The following is a 20,910-nucleotide window of genomic DNA, read 5'->3' as shown; positions in this document are numbered from 1 at the left end:
AAAACTCAGGTAATCATATTTATATGAGAAAAAATAAATATGATTACCTGAGTTTTAACAGTCCATTTTCTCACATAAATATGATTACCTGAGTTTTAACAGTCTGTTTTCTCATATAAATATGATTATCTGAGTTTTAACAATCTAACAATCTGTTTTCTCATTTTTCTCATATAAATATGATTACCTGAGTTTTCAGATTGTTAAAACTCAGGTAATCATACTTATATGAGGAAAAAGATTGTTAAAACTCAGGTAATCATATTTATCTTATATCCAAAAACAGACTGTTCAACCAATTAATTAAATTTAAGAGAAAAAGATGGCTAAAGTCCATGTAGCAATACTTACGTAACAAAACAGACCATTAAAACCTATACAACAGTATTTAAAAAAAAACAGACCGTTAAAACCCACATAGCAGTATTTATATGAAAACACAAACCGTTAAGACCCACATAGCAGTATTTATATAAAAAAACAGACAGGTAAAACCCATGTAACTGCTTACATAAGAGAAGGAAATGACAAAGTTAAATTTGAGTTAAGTTAGATCTGAATAATTATTTGTTTGAATAAAGAGAAGTGTTCTCGTTTTTGGAGTTTCATTTTTTATGACAGTGCAATATGTACAAAACTATAAGGTAATCTCAACATGTGGTTTCTTCTGCTTGAATATTTTTAACCAGATCGCAAGGAAACAGAATTTACGTCCAATTTGTATCTATCTTTTTGTGTGTTTATTTTAATTGAAAATCTAGTGACTATAATATGTATTCTTTCTTTTCACCTAAAATCAGGTGATGGGAATATTGGATCCGTGCAGGTTTGTGGCTGTAACCAGTACTAATGCAGCTAAAATATTCAACATCTACCCACGGAAAGTAAGTGTTAAAAGGTTTCTTTGTTTTTCATAATCGTTTGATAAGCTTACAAGAAACCGAAAAAATAACATTACCAAGTAACGGAGTGTAAAACCCCAGTATGGATTATGTGTTTTATTGATGATATAAGTTTCGTGTTACAGTTTCTTTACTATTTAAAAATCATATTTATAAAATACTAAACCACAATCATAGTCAACCAAATGTTCTTTCATGCTTGTGCATTACGAAAAATTATCGTGTCAGCTGAAAGATTTAAACAAATATCCAATCAGCTTGTTTGTTTATAGTCGTGTAAGAACAAGAATGAATGTAATGTTGAATTTTCACCGTTGGACATTTTGTGAGTTACTAAATGTATCAGCAATGAAAACGAACAATTAAGTATTATTCAAGACTAGTTTACAATATCTAAGGTATCGGTGGTATATGTTCTTATGGAACGTTACAATATTTATGTGGCATAAAATCATAAGTATTATTACTTCTGTAACTTTTAATGTGTATACAATTTTACTTCGTGGTGTAGTGTGCAAAGCTTACCCTGCGTTTCTTTCCCTTTTAGTTCAGACAGGGGAATATTTGTTGTTTGACCTAAATTTCAAAATGTTTTTTTTTCTCTCGCATATACACGCAAGCAGACACGTATATTTGTTTTACTGTAGACAGTTGGCTACAAATGTAGCTAAATTGCTATTGCCCTAGTTACATGTTCTCCTGGGTCATTCTACTGTGGTATCACACGAATTTTCTCGTGGAGAAGCTTATTTTAGTATAAATAGTTCGAATACACTGTGAAGATATTGGCAGTTATCTTAGCCATTGGCAAGTCTAGTGATACATTGAGGAAATGTAATATCCCTCTTTTGCTTTAGGGATTACAGATAGTGACGTGGGTAACGCATGCGCACTCGGAGAGATGACCCTATTGCATTCTTTATATCGTTATTGTATTCTTTCACTGCGGACACCTTATCGCAGAATATCTTAAGAACAAGATAGAAAATCAAGCACTCTCGTTCTGAGACCAAAAAGTTCTGTTCTATCATCCAATACACTCGTTTACTTTGACTGCTTTTTTGTTTTAAATAAAGATTGCCTTGAACGTTGTGTACATTGTATCCAGTCTCTTTTCTACTTCAAGATCAGTCAACGTGAGAGATTCGGATTTATTCCAAGTTACATATCCTGTCGATTCTCTTGTTATTTGTGACTAAATGAACTGAGAATATCACAGTAGATTTAGTTGTCCAAGGGGAACCCCAGCAGCGAGTGAATACAACTTGAGTTTACAAAGTTAATTAACTAATGAAACATAACATCGATTTTTAAGAATTGTCTAATTTGTTTCACAAGCCTTGAATCTTCTTTATATGTATAGGGCCGAATCCAGGTTGGATCAGATGCAGATATTGTTGTTTGGAATCCAGAGCAAACACGTACTATCTCTGTCAAAACTCACCACTCTCAAGCAGACTTTAATATATTTGAAGGAATGGAATGTCATGGAGTGGCCGATATTGTGATAGCTGGTGGAAGGGTTGTTGTGGATCAGGGTCAGGTAAACGTTTGTTAAGTTAAAAGAACTGAAATGTTATCTAGTAGGTGAAATTGTAATAGCTGGTGGAAACTCTGTTGTTGATCAGGTTTAATGTAAGTTAAAAGAACTGAAATGTATGTTGTATCTGCGATTGTTATGTTAGATAGGAAACGTGGATCTAATAAATACGTACAAAGAAGTTTAATTTAATGTATTAGAAGAGTCCAAATAACAATTTTAGGAATCTGCTTCTGAAAAAAAATCTTCAATAAGCAATGTAATTTAGTTCTTTTACATTACATGCTCATTTTTTAAAATTATATTTATCTTCACAAAATTTACACAGGTTGAGAACGTATTGAGGTTTAGCAATGTTAGGTCAGGTCAATAACTCTTTCTTACAGCAAGGATCAATGACTGTTCATAGCAGGGCAGCAAGCTGTGAGACAATAAACAAATTATATTTAAATCATGTTTCACGTATTAGTTAACTTTCTCATTGATGTTTTTTGTTTATATCTATCATACATGAATGTATTTATTTTCCAGTTGCAAGTGACAAAGGGAGAGGGAAGGTTTATTGACACACCACCATTTTGTCCATACATCTTCTCTTGTGTACGAGCAAAGGATAAGGTAGGACTCTAACCTAGTTTGTTGTCGAAAAGTTTAATGAAGCAAGCAACTAAAATTAAATTAACAAAATATATATTATTTATCAATAATCTCTGATCAAAGCAAGCTACCAACATAGGTTAGAACTAAAAAATAAAAAGTTAGCATATAATACAGTTAATTTTATATACCGGTCTAACTAGGAATATGTGATGTCATAAAACAAAAACTTAAAATTATTAGAGTACATTAATTCAACATTTTTGAGTTCCCTCACTGTTATCGACATTATTGGCAATAATCCCAGTAGTATCTCACTCTTTAACTGTTTGTTGAGCAAATCAATAATTTCTCTTTCATTTATTAGTTGTTTTGAGAGAAAATGACTCATAATTGGATGACATACAGTATTGGAAATGATTAAGGAAACGCACAGGGGATACACATACAAGAGTCACAAACAATGTGCAACTAAGTGGTCAATTTATTATTAGTGCCATACATTATTACAGAAAATACTAAAGTAAAGTGAATAGCTTGTATAGTGGTATAGTGTTTTGTATTTACTTTAAACAAAGCAGTGCATCTTATTTTTGTGTTACCATAAGTTTATCAACGTATGATTGTGAATTATTCTTACAAATGTTTGATATTATTTCCCAGAATCCAGCCAAATTGTTTAATTATCGTTTGACTTTTTCAGCTTCCATATAATCCCATATAACTTTAATAATATTAACATTGGAACTGTTAGTGAGTGTTCCATTGACCTTTTTTCATCATCCTCCAAGTATCGTTTCACCACATTTGCTGCATACTTGGGACCAGTGTCTTTATTCCTGAGGGTATGACTTAATGAATAAGAATGTACAACAGGTAGGGGTGCCATCAGGTTTGTGTAGATGCAATTCACACTTGTAATGTTATCCAAGCATCGTTCACTGCTGAGATGTATGTTGATTGTAATACTAATCTTCTCTCTTCTAGCTTTGTTCATCCCTTTGTACTGTTTTCAATAAAACTATCGCAAGGTTAAAGTTATTTCAAAACATTTGATTTTCCTAAATTTCTAGGCTGCAATCACACCAAAACTAAAAACTGCTTAGCAGTCTAAGTCACTTATATGAAACGGTCCTACTGTAAAAATTGGCCTTTCGATTTGGTTATCTCTTTTCAACATCCATTGTTAAACATCCTGTTAATGAGTAACATCCATTGCGGCCACTTCCTGTTAACGTGTAACATCCATTGAGGTCACTTCTTGTTAACGTGTAACATCCATTGAGGCCACTTACTGTTAATGTGTATCTCAATGTCCTGGAGACATCATTCACATCAATACTTCTTACAGCTAGACCATTCACAAGGTTTGTACTGGATTGACGTACATAACATAACTGGATTTGTTTAATATCACATTCGAAGAGTTTGGACTTTCTATCTTGACCGTTTCTATTTTCAACAGTACTAGTTTCACATTCTCTCTTTAAAGTTTTCATATATCTCTTAATGAAGCAAGAAATTTTATCTCAATTTATCGCATGTAGCATTCAACCAAAACTACATGTTTACAATATTTCTGTCCACGGGACCATGAGTGTAACCACAACACTACTGCTGGGAACAGTTTGATTGTATGTACTTTTATAAAACATTATGTTGATGAGGCACAGTGTGATTGGTTGGATGACAGCCAAACAATGTAAACTATCAACATGTTTCTTTTCATACAATGCAATGGACAGTAATTCGGTAATTTTGTATTTTATACCTACTTCATTCACATTTTTCCTTCATTTTTTCCGATACTGTATATTCGGTGATAATATTTACGTTTTTAAGACAACTGACGTTTCACCATAAAGTTTTTAGAGGTGTTTTATTGTTCAACCTTTTGTAGTTAGATTACAAGTGTTTAGTCAACTAAAGAATGCTTTACCATTTACCAGGCATGTCAGCCTTTCAAAGTTGAAAGAGAACCATATGAAAGTGTTGCCGTTGAAGGTGACCTTGAAGGAGAGACTGTAGATGAAGCTGTCGAGGTAACGGAGATAATATCCCAATCTTCTGAATTTTACTCCCGTCCTCCTACCCGAAGTGGGGGTCGTAACTTGCAGGACTCAACCTTCAGTCTTTCTGGTAGGTTCTCTAGAACTGGTTAAAATATATTAATGCCATTTGAAAAAAAAATAAGCATTTTCTGTTCAATGAACGTACAAACAAACAAACAAAAACAAAATACATACACACACTGAAATCACTATTACACTAAGCACATCTTGAAACAATTTTTCTTTGCTTTATTTACACAATTATTAGTTACAGTCCCTCTCCCTCAGTGGCTCAGCGGTATATCTACAGGCTTAAGACACTAAAATTCAGGTTTCAATACCCGTGATGGGCAGAGCACACGTTGTGTAGCTTTGTGCTTAACAGCAACCAAACCAAAGTAGTTGCGTATGCCAAACATATTAGTTTGTAACATATTTTGGATTGTATACATAGTTTAAAAATTAAGAGTGTTTTATACAAGAACAAGCGAAAGTACCCGTCCCCAGTGACGGGAAAAGTTTAAGTAAATGTATCAATTTATATTATTTCATGGACTTTAAAAATGTTAATTGTTTTGCACTCTTGGTTTCACTCAGAACCAAAGCTCTGAGCTACTTATGGCGCCTACCGAGAAAAGTAATTGTTGAACATTTCAGTCATGCTAAGAACCGTTCAACAATATCATACAGTAAACCTACATTTTTATTGTTTAAATTACGTGACGTTTTGAAATGTGAACGATAGTGTGATTAATTCCTTACAATTTAATGTAGAATATCCTGCTTGTGAAATAAAATTTGGCATCAACATTATTCATGCCTGTTCTCCCGTCATTTCAAAAGTAAATGTTGAACTTTGCCTGAGTGTGCAGCTTTTCAAACCCAGCGCGAGAAGCGGCCGCCGTAAACGAGATACAGATGAACGCTTTGACATTTTGTGGCCGTCAATACATTATAAGTATAAGTGCTAAGTCTTACTATTCGATTAAAGTAGCTCAAGAATTGGCGACGGGCGTTACTGACTAGTTACCTTTCTTTTAGTCCATTAGTTCAGAATTAGGGACGACTAGTGCATATAGTCCTCGTGTAACTTTTTGTGAATATCTGATAAACAAAGTCATCATTCATACACAATATTATATAAAACTAAAACCTGAATAAGACCTCTGTACAAGTGCCGAAACGTCGTCTCCTTTTTTTTCAACAGGCAGTTGTATTCCATTATTTCTATATCTAAGATTTCAAACTTGCTCTGTCTATTCTGTTTAAATTTTTACTGAAAACAATACCTAAGAAATGTCTCAAAACAAATTATTCAATTTATCCATTGTAGTGCATTTGTTGTGAAGAGCAACTTTACTGAAGCTAGTTTACTTTCAAAAGTCTCTTGTTCTTCGGTAATGTATAATATATAAGTATTAAATGAATTTATGTAACCTCATTCTTGTTATTAACTATGACATTTGCAGTGTTAGAAATAGTATTTGTAAATACGAAGAAATATATTTAAAGCAATATAATTAATCCTGAAGTACATGTACTGCTGTCTACAAAGTATAAATTGTTACTATAGGTATGGGGTTTCAAATGCTTGATTCCTTACACAAGAATTACGTATAGAGGTTGGGTACGTTATATGACAACGATTTGGGAGCCTTACCACGTTGTTACAGTCGATATCGCCACGTCCGGTCGTTCTTTATCTTATGACCGTACATCTTAACAATAGTCCTGCAGCTGTCATGTTCAAAGCACACTCCTACTGCCTGCTTGCCTAACATAGGCCAATCACTATACTAAGATAACCTTTTATCAGCGACAGTTTCAATAGTCCGCTCACACAGAAATCCATAAGCAACTTGATCGATATACCTTTGTATGTAATAACATGAATATGCGTTTCATTCTACAGTTACTTGAGGTATACAGCACTTGAACGGATGTGTCGTGGAAGCAACTTATGTCTACATGACTTATGTCCCTTTTCCAGACAGCAATTCTTCTTGATTATGTTGCGTACTGTTGCCTAGGGCACGTGGTCAGCTTCTGCTACTGACCTTTGAAATATGCAATGCTAAGGCTATGATATAGGAGTATTATATAGTGTTGTGTAGCTAATAATTTCAACATTTCTGTTAAAGGTCCTATAATCTATGCTAGAGTTGAAAACGACAACTTATCATAAATGATCATTCTTGATTTGTAATTTTTTAAGTACTGAAAGTGTAGTGTATTGTTATTTTTAGGAGCACAGATTGATGACGACAAAGATATCAGACTGAGTGGAAAACGAATTCAAAACCCACCAGGAGGAAAATCAGCAGGGCTTTGGTAGAAGTAGTTGTGCTTACTTGCTATTATAGTATTATGTCAATGTCGGCTTTATATTATCAGCTGTGAACACGCAAGTAAATGTCAGCCCTAAAACAACAAAAAAAAGGTCATTTTCTGGTAACTTCTTAACTGGAACCCAGAGTACATAAATCTTTATATCCTGACTTCATTTTAGTAGCTTTTGTTGGTTCACTTAATGAGTCGAATTTTTTTTTCTTAAATGACTCTGTATTTATAACTTGTTTTCTATAAAGAACAATTATGCTTGAATCTGTAATAGTTCGTGAAAAAAGTTCAAATCTTTTCAAACGAGATAATAAAACTCACGATAATGTAATTTTATTCAAGTTAGTTATCCGAAGTAAATGTGTCATTGTTATAGCTTTCAAATTGAATATGATATTATTCTAACTTTTTGAGTTGAATGTAACATTATTATGTGACATTGTTTCAGCTTCATGAGTTGTATGTGACATTATTACATCTTCTTGAATCGAATAGGATATATGACTTAGTTTTCTGAGTTGAGACGCTGATTGAGCTGTCTAAGTTACATGTGGTCTTATTCCCGATTAACTTGATTCTGACTTGTTTTGTTAAGCCAGAAAAGATTAATTAACTTTTCTGTTAGATTAAATTCATATTATGTGATAAAACAAAGCTACCTTTACTTTAATGTGCCTTCTTTATGAGTTGTAATTCCTAGAAATTGTACTGTTAAGCTACTGCTGTTTTTTTAAATGCTAAAGGGCGTCAAATATAAACTTCGTATAAGCGTGGTAAGAATTATAAATTGTAATATTCCACTACTTATGCCGATCGTCACCCTTGTTATAGTATAAAAGACCAAAAAGGTCACCAAGATCACGAAAAAACAAAACGATATATGTGACATTGTGTGGGTGTGTGCACTCCTTCAGCTAATGTTGCCTTATTTATTCAAAATCTAATATTTTCTGAACTTAGAATTTGTCCATTTAGAATTAGGCTTCCCGACTGCTCAATTTACATGCTCTAGAGTCTAGATGAATACAAGGCCTTAGATTTAGTATGTCACTGAAAGCTCGAGTAGACGTTAGTCCTACGCCTGGGTTTAAAATTATCAGGTCTATATAGGATTTGTTATTATCATTATATGCAAACCTTTACTATTGCGAACACTAGTAGACTTATCAGCAAAATTAAAGTGTGCATAACTTTCTGGGTATGGTCACATTTCTATTGATATTTATTTGAATGACAATCTTTAAATATTTTATTCTTCAGAATGCGCTAGATCTTAAACAAGATAGACAGCAACTTTTTCACTGTTCTTGCTAAACACCTACAAAACAAGTCAAGAAAACTGATGACTTACTGGGTTAGAGGATTTTGTAAACCTTGATGCAAATATTGATTAGAATTATATACTTTTTAATCATATTTACATTTCGTTCATATGTTTTAGTAATTAATCTGGTTTTATAGAAGTTACTACAGCACTAAAATATCTTTCAGTAGTTTAAAATATTTATAAAAACTTATGATAAATCTCCATTATTAATGATTTTTGTATTTGTATCAGCAACTTTAAATTTAATGACCCTTAAAACCACATTAAATGAGATTGGATTAGACACGTGGATCTAACTACGTAGTATTCAAACTTCTTTATAATTTTTTGCTTGTATTTGAAATTTATCTAAATTAAATTCGAAATAATTTATCATTTGTTTAATTAACCTTAAACTTATCGAACTTTCTACAATACTTCCAAATATATCAACATTGAAATTTTTCTGAAATAATTTAAACAAATGAGCAAAATAATCAAATTATACATCCAAGAAAATTTTAATTATTCACTTTATCCAATTCATCTTAAAATAGGCTATTTTATATCTAGACTTATTTAATAACCATAACATTTTCAAAGATGTACTTTTAAGTATTAGTATTACCTTGAAACTTTTTTAGGCATATTCAGTTCAGTTTTTTTCAATAAAAAGAGTTTGGAGACAGGAGAGTACGTGTTAGAACAATGAGTAAGAGAAGTAGGCCTATTATTTTCGTGATTCCATGTGACACTGACAGTTTGATATAATAAAACCAGGACGTCTGGTCACCCTACTGAAGATGTAAGAGTCATCTTAAAATAAAAATTTTAGCTGTTTTTAGTTTTTACGTAATCCATTATATATATTGCTCTAAGTTGTAACATTTCCTTTCCTTGTTTACGTTCTTTCAAACTATTTGGTGAAAATAATGCGAGGTGCAGTCCACGTAACGATAACAAATTAGTTTCTTTCTTCCTCAACGTTTGCTACAGGCTACTATCACTTGTACACAGTTATAGGCCCTAGTACACAAATATTTTCACTTTCAACAGAAGTTTATTCGCTAATGATGGTACGACTAGCGTGTAATAAGCGTAAACTGTACAATTTTACGGCTAATCGATCGTGTAAATGAATATGTATACGTGATAACTAATACTGATCTGAATTTCACTTAATCACTGCACAAACTGAAACTAGTGCTTCACTGTTTCTAATATTTATAGTATATCCTTCTCTCTAGATATTTCATAAACTCTCTCGATCATTAACATTTACGAAAAATTAAGGTATTTTAAGATTACTTTTGTGAACTTATTTTATCTTAAAGTCATGCGCCCCCTAGAAAACATCTAAATCAAAACAATGAAAATTTAGCTTATAACAATATATTTGTTTTTGTTAGATCATACAATCTGAATAATAATAAAAAAAACAGTAATGTTTTGTATTTGATTGAACCAGTTTTGATATAATAGTATGCAAGAAACTGCCACATTTTTATTCTGTTTTACAACTAATTTGTTTTCAATTTTAGATTATTCAAGGAGAGTTTTGATTGTTACAGATTTCTGTGTACAAGGAAAACCGATTTTTGATTGTCATTGTAGTCAATAAAGAAAATAAGCTAAATTAGAAAATGAAATGTTTGATATATCTGATTACTAATTACAAAACAAAATATAAGAACACTTTTATTTTGAGAATCAATTTATAAAGATTTCTCATCATTATAAAATGAAGCTTAAATATACTTTTATAGTAAATAATTATGAATCAGTGAATGAAATGGGTATAAAATGCAAATATTATGGAATTTCGCGCCCTCTATTACATGAAAATAAAATATAGTCACGTGCTGGTACTTTACGCTGTAACTGGCAGTAATATAACTAATCAGATAATGCTACACTACCAAAATGCTTATAAAAATATACCTCTATTGCATGAAAATGAACTACACCAAAGTATAGTCACGTGCTGATACTTTACGCTGTGACTGGCTGTAATATAACTAATCACTAGCATAATGCCTATAAAAATATAGGAAGTCATGCTATTATCAGCATTAGTGTGTTGACTGCACTTAAGGACAGAAATACCACATGACAAACGTGTAGAAATCAAATATTTAGCTGATGAAGACTACTTGAATTGTATTTGAGCCAAAACAAAAAGTTAAGCTCTTGTGATAACCAGAAGTTGAATTGGGAAAGATATTTGACAAGTCTTTCCTGTTGAAAAACGTTATTAGGGCTAACAGTGCCATAATTAGACTCGGAATCTTAAAAATTTCCCATTTGGGGGGATAAATTAATATTACAACATCTAGATGAAACTTAACTAGATATGAACAGTTTCTTTGTGAGCATGTTTTCTCCCTTTTAAATGTTATCCGAGTTTGTTTTTTTTGTTTCACTCAGGAAATAATGTGCATGAACATTTACAGCTTTTTGCTTCGAGAAACTTCACACCAGACTCTTTTTGAAACTATATGAACGATGTAAAAGGTTAAGCTAGGTGTAGTGAAGAGATTGTAGATTGATGAGAGTTAGCGAGCTTGTTTAGTTCGTATGTTTGTTACTTCAGCTTCATGAATATTTATGATGACCAGATTTTCAAATCATAAAACCCGGACACACTCAGATTTTCAGTTCACAAAAGTGAGGCCCTCTCATTTTTTTAGAGACAGATATCAGTTATTCAAGTAATAAATATCACCAAGCGTTTGCTTATTTTAGAGCAAAGCCACATTGAGCTATCTGTTGTTTTCACCACGGGAATCGAATCCCGGATTTAAAAGTTGTAAGTCCGTAGATATATCGCTGTCCCACCATGGCACATCACATGATTATATTTTCGAGAAACCTTTTATTGGTCAGGAGTTTGTTGTAAAAATCTGAGCAGCTGTCACATCTGGATGCTTGAATTTTCTGATCCTCAGTTCAGCATGATAACCACTAGACAACTCCGGACTTATGACATAAGATAAGTCGTATGTAAACTATATTTTTGCACCGGAAAACATCTTAACTACAGTGTTAATTCGTATATATTTTGTTTATTGTACAGCAAAGCCACATTTGGCTATCTGCTGTGTCCACCATGGGGAATCGAACCCCGGATTTAAGCATTGTAAGTTTGTAAACTTAGCGCTGTCCCACAGGGGGACTTATATATACACACATTCAATATTATTAAATATGTACAGTACTAAATATTTGTAGCACAATGATAAAGTCTTCATAAATATTATGATCAAAATTTGCGATAACTTTGTATAATTATCTAAAATGTATTATCACATTTTTTCACGATATAAATGCTTGTGTAATAAAGAACGATTAAAAACAATAATCACACGAATACAAGTATTTAGCCATAAAAAGTTTATTCATGGAAGATCTGGCGTTTTGAATTCTAGTTTACCAGCATTTTTTTTTTCCAATCTAGATTTCCAGAAAAATATTTAAACAAATATAACTTTTCAGTTATCTAAACATCAAGATTTCTCAGTTGAAACTTAAATGAATCAATTTGAGCTTTTATTAACCTCACCCTATCATCCTATGTAACTTATTATCAAGCATAAATATTTGATGATTTCAGTTCAAGCATCAAACTCAGATTTTAAGTGTTGAAAAACTGTTCCAAAAGCAAGATCAAATTAACTTGTGACAGCGTGTAGATATTCAGATCAGATACTCCACTTAAGCCTAAATGTCATTTATCCATACTGAATTTAGCATTTTCTTCCGATTAGTACCTTCTCCGTATAATAATAATAAACTATAAATCATATCTACCACGTTATATAATTCAGCATCAGAGAAGTATGTGAAAAATATAAAAACCTTTGTGACTAGATAACTAGAATTTAACTTAATTTTCACACTTTACGCGATGGTATTTTGACTGCCAAATGGTTTTAACTTTTATTTCTTTTGAACACACAAAACAGTTACTATACACATGTGGAACAGCTGAAATTTTAAGTTTTTCTAAGTTTGTTAAATAAACAAATCAGTAAACTGATGATTATTTTAAGTACTTACCATAAATATAACCAAGGAAGAACTAACATTGGCTTTGAGGCAAATAATCGCATTTTATTAAACTACAGTGAACTTGCTAAAACAAAAAATCATGTTACATCAATCTAAATTTAAGTAACGTCACATAACCTTACTGTTTACCCAACAGGCATTTTTGTGTTTTGTATCCAAACTGGGTCAAAAGAAGGAACTTTTTACCTTTACACTGATGCATAGGTTATTTAAAACCATTTCCTCTAAGCAGAAAAAAATGTTTACAATAAATCATAAAGAAAATGTATACATAGACCATGGTGAACTCGCAGGGCATTAGCTGTCTTACACAGACCTTCCCAATGAACTCACTGGGTACTAGCTGTTTTACATAGACCTTCAACTATACTCGCTGGGCATTAGCTGTTTTACATAGACCTTCAACTATACTCGCTGGGCATTAGCTGTTTTACATAGACCTTCCCAATGAACTCACTGGGTACTAGCTGTTTTACATAGACCTTCAACTATACCCGCTAGGCACTGGCTGTTACATAGACCTTCAACTATACCCGCTAGGCACTGGCTGTTACATAGACCTTCAACTATACCCGCTAGGTACTAGCTGTTTTACATAGACCTTCAACTATACCCGCTAGGCACTAGCTGTTACATAGATCTTCAACTATACCTGCTAGGCACTAGCTGTTATACAGATCTTCACACTATACTCGCGGGGCACTAGCTGTAATACAGACCTTCACACTATACTCGTGGGGCACTAGCTGTAATACAGACCTTCACGATAATGCCCAGCGAGTATAGTGTGAAGGTCTATGTAAGACAGCTAATGCCCAGCGAGTATAGTGTGAAGGTCTATGTAAGACAGCTAATGCCCAGCGAGTATAGTTGAAGGTCTGTGTAAGACAGCTACTACCCAGTGAGTTCAGCTGTACATCAACCTTCACCCTATACTCACTGGGCATTGGCTGTTACATAGATCTTCACACTATACTTGCTGGGCGCTAGCTGTCTTACATTGACCTTCGTGCTGTACTCGCTGGGCACTAGCTGTTATATAGACTTTCACACTATACTCGCCGAGCATTAGCTGTTATATAGACCTTCATACTATACTTGCTGGGCACTAGCTGTTATATAGACCTTCATGCTGTACTTGCTGTTATATAGACCTTCACACTATACTTGCTGGGCACTAGCTGTTATATAGACCTTCATACTGTACTTGCTGTTATATAGACCATCACACTATACTTGCTGGGCACTAGCTCTTATATAGACCTTCATACTGTACTTGTTGTTATATAGACCTTCACACTATACTTGCTGGGCACTAGCTGTTATATAGACCTTCACACTGTACTTGCTGTTATATAGACCTTCACACTATACTTGCTGGGCCTTCATATAGACCTTCATACTGTACTTGTTGTTATATAGACCTTCATACTGTACTTGTTATATAGACCTTCACACTATACTTGCTGAGCACTAGCTGTTATATAGACCTTCACACTATACTTGCTGGGCACTAGCTGTTATATAGACCTTCATACTGTACTTGCTGTTATATAGACCTTCACACTATACTTGCTGGGCACTAGTTCTTATATAGACCTTCATACTGTACTTGTTGTTATATAGACCTTCACACTATACTTGCTGGGCACTAGCTGTTATATAGACCTTCACACTGTACTTGCTGTTATATAGACCTTCACACTATACTTGCTGGGCACTAGCTATCTTACATAAGCTTTCATACTATACCCATTGGGAACAAACTGTCTGTAACTAAAAAAAACATGTTTTTTAGAATTCTTATTTAAAGAATCCATAAATATCCTTTTAAAATACCAACCTGACATAGAGAAGAATGTAATGTTGTAAGATGACTGTAGTATCACTTGTTCATCAAAAGTAGGTAACTGACATCAGTAGTTTTTTTTATCTAAAAAATGTCACTAATTACAAATATCACATCTTGCCAGTACTTATACAAACCCTGTATGTAAAGGACCTAAATGCCTGTTTGTTTAACTAAAGTTTATATTTAATATAGAGAGAAATGGCTGTTTCTTACAAAAACAAACAAAGAAAAAAAAACAGTTCTTAAGACAACAAGAACGTTGTAGCTATGTTTTATTTCTATAAGTCCATATTTCAAAATGAGCTGATAGACTAATAATCTGGGATCTTTGTACATAGGTTCTTCAAGAATATATTATTCTACAACAACGAAAAAAAATTTCATACAAGTATACACACATTTACATACTCCAAAATAGTTTTAAAAGTACACGAAGATGAATTATGTTTCTCAAAAATAATTCCTTCTAGTTGAATAAGGTAAGTATGAACAACTTTATGGATGGCAATCTGTGAAAAAGGTCTATCGAGTTAAAAAACAACAACACGACATTAGAACTCCTAGAATTTGACAAGCTAAGAAATAACTGAAATGGATCTGGCATAATGAACTCAAATAAAAAAAAAAACTATTAGATTTAAAAATACCAAAGTTGATTATTACACTCTTAAGTATTTAATAAAATATAAGAATCAAATAGTTAAGTTAATGATACTTGTACAGGCAAGCTTAATGTCAAGATTATAATAGAATATTATAACGAACCCAAACACTTCAAACAACTGTCCACTCCTAGTGCCATTTAGTTAGCTAAGGTTTGAATTTATCACATGCAAATCCTGAACACAACACAAAAAAGAAGAATGTTCATGTAAATTTTACAAAAACAAAACAAAACAAAAAAAACAGGAATTTCCTTCAGAACATTTATTTTGCTTCAGTGTTCTCTTCAAAATATTTGATCACCCACTGAATAAATAAGTTCAGGTACTTTGTTTCTAGTTGTAAGATAAGCAAATTACACATAATTATTTGATGACAGAGATAAATTCTCATCTAATTTTCTTCTATCTGTGGGTTATGAATCATTTTTCACAAGTTATTCAAACACAAATCCACAATAAAATACACTGGAGACGTATCACATGCCATTAACTTTATGAAACAGCACACATATGGCAATCAAATACTTGACAGGAGAATTAGAGTTTTTAAACCCTGCTAAATACCTGTTCAAGATACAACACAAAAATACTGTGATTGAAGAATGTGTTGCTAATCTAGTAACAAACACAAATCTTTGGATTACAGTTACACAACCTCGTCTAAAATTCTATACTTAAAACTATGTAAAATCTGAAGTAATGCTTCTACAAGTCCACATTTTATTTTAATACAAATTTAGGACTTTTTCTTTTAAACAGTCTTATAACAAGATAAAAACAAACTTTACTATCTATACATTTTAAAACCCTTTTGTGTTCACTTTCATTTCCTGCTGTTGGACATTTCTTGAGTCTATTCTGTAAAAATGAAACAGATATAACTGATGAAAAAATAATTTCACTGAATTACATGAAAAAATGGCCTGTAAATATTAATAATACAACTCATGGATAAAATGTCTAGCTTAGCCGTACAACCAACATTAAATGCTTCCATCACTACAGCTTATGAAAACAATGTGATATTATCATCTGTACACAGTTTTACAAAAAAAATATATATAAAAAAAATTACAAAAAAAAAGTACTAGCAACCTTGTCTTGCTCCAGAAAAATTTTTTTTTGACTACTCAGTATTTATCTTGGCAACTTCATCAGGAGACACCATCTACATATAATAACAACTAAGGTTAAATTAGTAGCTTAGAAAACTTCAAACCAAAGGTACACGTGTCAGGTGAGTGAAGTATTACTGAACTCTTAAACACACAACAAAGGAAACAGAAAACAATAATGTATTATTGAACTCATAACCATACAACAAAGAAAACAGAAAACAATAACGTAATACTGAACTCTTAACTATACAACAAAGAAAACAGAAAACAATAACTTAATACTGAACTCCTAACTAACCAACAAAAGAAACAATAATGTGTTAATAAACCTCCTAATCAGACACAGAAAACAATACAATACTAAACATAAAGACATATAGTGTAACACAATATTGCTATAACCCAGTCTTGTTTTTTATTTTACAAAATGAGTTTATAAATGAATAATAAACACACATTTCATGAGCAGAACCTAAATACAAAAAAATATAAATTTAACCACACTTTCACACACTAAGAAGAAACAATTATCACTTAAAAATCTCTGGAGATCCATGAAAATAATGAAACTGAAAATCAGATTTGAAGTGTTTAACTTATGTTAATGTTTTTGTAGTTGAAAAATGGAATTTCTATTAGTTAATTCTCATCTTTCATATTTTTAAGAAGGTAATTTTGTACTTTCTATTCACAACTCCTTAAAACTTCTTTTACGTAGACTGTTTTCCTGGAAGCTTCAAAACAATATGTTGGGTGGTAGGGTATAAAAAATACTTTCTCTGAAGTGCCACAAGGTTGTTTTTATATATGACTTATGGAATAAAGTGAGCTTTATATTTAAAGGTGTCTAAAAAAAAAATGGTAAGATAAATAATAGTTATACACCTTATTCTTGAGAAGTGGAAGAACAAAAATTGGCTGTGATAAAAACTTAAAAGACAAACATACAATAACTTAAACCGTAACAAATTTAGAAAAAAAACGGTTTTACAATACTTCTTTTACAGTAACATTCCTCATCTAACTGTAAGTACAAAAAAAAGGAACATTTTTCCCTCCACCAAAGTTATACCATAAAAGAAACATTAATTACATAAGTTCTCATGGTGCAGAAGGTGAAACTCATCTCTTCAATTAAAGCCCAACTCTGTTCAGTATTTCATTTTAACAGAAACAGTCAGGAATGTACAAATTACTTTAAAGTAGTCCATACACACACACACAAAAAGAGAAACTAACAATGTTTTACAAACCTTTCTTTCTGTATTTCCTCCATTGTCTAGAGAAAGTTTGCTGTCGTTCTGGACTGAAAGAGCTTTCCACCATTACAAGCATGTGGCTGCTGTAGCACAGTTTCACAGCTTTTTGTCACTTCATGACATATTAAACTTTGACTAGGGAGTCTTGTCCATTTGCTGGGGTCAACAGAAACACCTGAAGTGGACTTCATTTCTTGCTGCAGCAATATATTTTTTGTAGGCTGACTGGTGGTAAAAGCTGTGAATTTTTCTTTAATAGAGTATTGTTCATGCTCATTCAGGTCTTCCATACTGGACTCTATATCACCATGACCAGTTCTCAAATTTAGTGGAACTATTTCTGGTACTTGCAAAGTGCAAGGAACTCCACAGTAACAACCAGAGTCATCCGAGTGGTAGGAAGAAGGCCGCTTCCTTCCCAGAGCCCCACGACTAGAATCTTTATCTGATTTCCATTCCTCATTTTGGCGACAAGTAAACTGCTTAATGGACTCCCACTGTTCAGTTGACAGAGAATCTGTACAGGAACTATGTACTTTGGCACTAACGAGGACTTGACTGTGCTGTAACAGAGGTGATAAAGTGGAACCTTGTGGGCATGATGCTAATCCCACATTCTCTTTTTCTTCTTCTCCCGAGTCATTATGGACGGAACTATTAACAACCTTTTTGGTATTACTGGGCTCTGGAACTGTAACATTTGACTTGTAGGTGTAAATTTTTTTTAGGGTCTGCTGTAGTAATGTTGGGGAAGGAGCTCGAGAGTGAACAGAAAGTCTCTGGAGCCCTGTAGACAGGGTCTCTCTAGGTGAAGATGGGCACTCATCAGGAGTGATGGGAGTCCCAGGAGGAGTTAAAGCTCCTGAAGGAGATGGAAGGTCATATGTAAAGTTGGGTGACAGAACTACTGTTTGTTCCACTATCTTTTTCTGTCCTTTAAATATGAAATGTGTATTGAAAGGATTCTGTGAGCTGCTGTTAGGCTTGTAATGGGGATCATCCTTAGACATCACTTCTCCAATATCCTTTGGGGTAACCACGGGAGATGCAGTAGAGGACCTGCATTTACGGGGTGTTTCAACTGGCATTAGCTGTTGGTTGTCTTCACACCAGCTTCTACGATTATTAACTAGAAAATATATCAGAAAATGACTTTCAATATACTTAAGTCAGATTTAGAAGAAGCTCTGTTATACAATTATTAAATTCACACAAGAACCAATATAAATCTAGAAACTTAACCCACTTATCCCAAGAGAAAAACCTCTATCTTACACTGACATCAAACAGACTCTCAGTTTGATGAAGATATAGTAAAGAACATTAAACTGGGGCTGTGATCTTTCTGAACACTTCTCTGAGGAGATATGTAATGCTTTTCATAATTCTTGAAACAGCAATACAGGAAAATTACAAAAGATAAAAATAATCCACAGAAGTCAGTGCTGCTTATGAGTGATTACAACTTTGGTGATGAGGAAAAGGTATTGCATTTTGTTCAAATTCTAAACTGCTGTTGTTTCACTTTCTAATGACCTAACTGTATTATCATGTAAAACTCCTGTTACTTTCTAATGACCTAACTGTATTACTATGTAAAATTTCTGTTACTTTCTAATGACCTAACTGTATAATTATGTAAAACTCGTGTTACTTTCTAATGACCTAACTGTATAATTATGTAAAACTCGTGTTACTTTCTAATGACCTAACTGTATTATTATGTAAAACTCCTGTTTATTTTTTTGACCTAACCGTATTATTATGTAAAACTCCTATTATTGTCTCATTTTTTCATTGTACTTGCCAGGAGAAGGAGAGTGTAGAACAAATTAACTTTGCTTCAGGTATGATAAAATGAATACTCTGATGTTTCTTTAAATACTCCATTGGGAAGATTACATCTTATAATATGAATCTTGAGATTGAAATCAATATTTTTGTTCCATATGTTCAGTATGTATCAGTACAAAATAACTAGATCCAATCTTGATCTGTTTAATAAACACTATAAAGATTATGTAGTGAATCCTGATATATCTAATAAATACTATAAAGATTATGTGGTGAATCCTGATCTAATAAATACTATAAACATTATGTAGCAAATCCTACTGACTAGGTTCAACTCTAAAAACTATAAAGATTACCAAGTGAACTCAATAAAAGTTACAGTACTGTCTATCATGGAACTACCGTAGGAAACAATTTCCTCTATGTATTAAAATCATCACATCTAAACAAAGACAACTCAGTTAGTCCACAGCTAAACATAAATGCCTACACCTATAAAACAAAATAATAAAATAACATAAAAACTACTAGAAGCTTGGAAGAAAAGTTTATTGCTTTCTTGTTCACACACATACAGACATAGAAATTACTTTAACCACCCCCCAAATGCAACTTTGAGAACAGTTTCCAAATGCAATCCTTATAATTTTGTTACCCTGTGATTAGGTTTAGGGAATGAACTTGATTGAGGCCTGATGAGGTCAGGTCAGTTCTTACAATACTGTAAACTACTCACAAAGAAGATTGGAACAATGTAAAGCTTTGAAGTTTAATCCATTACAGAGCTTATAGATGATATATTTCGAGTTCATCTGATAATTACTTTATGATAATAATAATAATTATAATGATATGAGAAATTTAATGTGCACACAAACAATGACATTACAAACTCGATAATAATCAATATCTCTTGTTCAGAGTGTCACTTCTGCATCGGAGGAGTTTTCAACACTTAAATCATTTATAAAATAAGCTAATAAAGCTGAAACAGAAATGGTAGTAACATCTATTGGCTAAATTAAAACAAATTATTGAAAGAAATCTAAATCTTGAAGTTAAAGATGTGTAGAAAGAAGCACAATAACTTTGGGAATAATCAATTTGATGTTGCTTTTTTTGTTTTTTCAGGTTGTAAACATACACCAGAGAAGAAATATTTATACAACCCTTACACCAGAGGTTGTATAAAACTGTCAGGATGTCATGATTAAGAGTGTGCAAAATATTTTACTGATTAAGGCCAAGTTCAATGGATGAGTTTTGAAAAGTCTGAGAAAATCAATGGTGTTAACACAACACAACAAAAAATGCTGATACAAGGTACAATATGCATGTCTAAAAAACACAACATTATTATCTATATATATATATAAAAGAGGAAGTTTGTTTATTTGTTTATTTTGTTCGCTATA

The 20,910-nt window shown here is 32.5% G+C and overlaps 2 protein-coding genes across 2 annotated transcripts in view; one reads left to right on the top strand and one right to left on the bottom strand.

Annotated features, from left to right (window-relative positions):
• LOC106461007 (dihydropyrimidinase-like) overlaps positions 1-7,517 on the top strand; it is a 25,203-nt gene extending 17,686 nt beyond the window's left edge. The window contains exons 12-16 of the mRNA XM_022387815.1: positions 801-884; positions 2,266-2,445; positions 2,974-3,060; positions 4,989-5,178; positions 7,337-7,517. Coding sequence (XP_022243523.1) covers positions 801-884; positions 2,266-2,445; positions 2,974-3,060; positions 4,989-5,178; positions 7,337-7,425 — 630 coding nt within the window. The 3' untranslated portion in view covers positions 7,426-7,517. The remainder of the gene's footprint in view (positions 1-800; positions 885-2,265; positions 2,446-2,973; positions 3,061-4,988; positions 5,179-7,336) is intronic.
• Positions 7,518-17,696: 10,179 nt separating this feature from the next.
• The window catches only part of LOC106461010 (dual specificity testis-specific protein kinase 2-like), a 71,208-nt gene continuing 67,994 nt past the window's right edge, over positions 17,697-20,910 (bottom strand). Inside the window, exon 11 of the mRNA XM_022387814.1 lies at positions 17,697-18,830. Coding sequence (XP_022243522.1) covers positions 17,722-18,830 — 1,109 coding nt within the window. The 3' untranslated portion in view covers positions 17,697-17,721. The remainder of the gene's footprint in view (positions 18,831-20,910) is intronic.

The sequence above is a fragment of the Limulus polyphemus genome, unplaced genomic scaffold, assembly GCF_000517525.1.
Source record: "Limulus polyphemus unplaced genomic scaffold, Limulus_polyphemus-2.1.2 Scaffold879, whole genome shotgun sequence".
Lineage (NCBI taxonomy): Eukaryota > Metazoa > Arthropoda > Merostomata > Xiphosura > Limulidae > Limulus > Limulus polyphemus.
The sequence above is the reverse complement of the archived record's forward strand: the minus strand, read 5'-3'. Positions and strand labels throughout refer to the sequence as shown.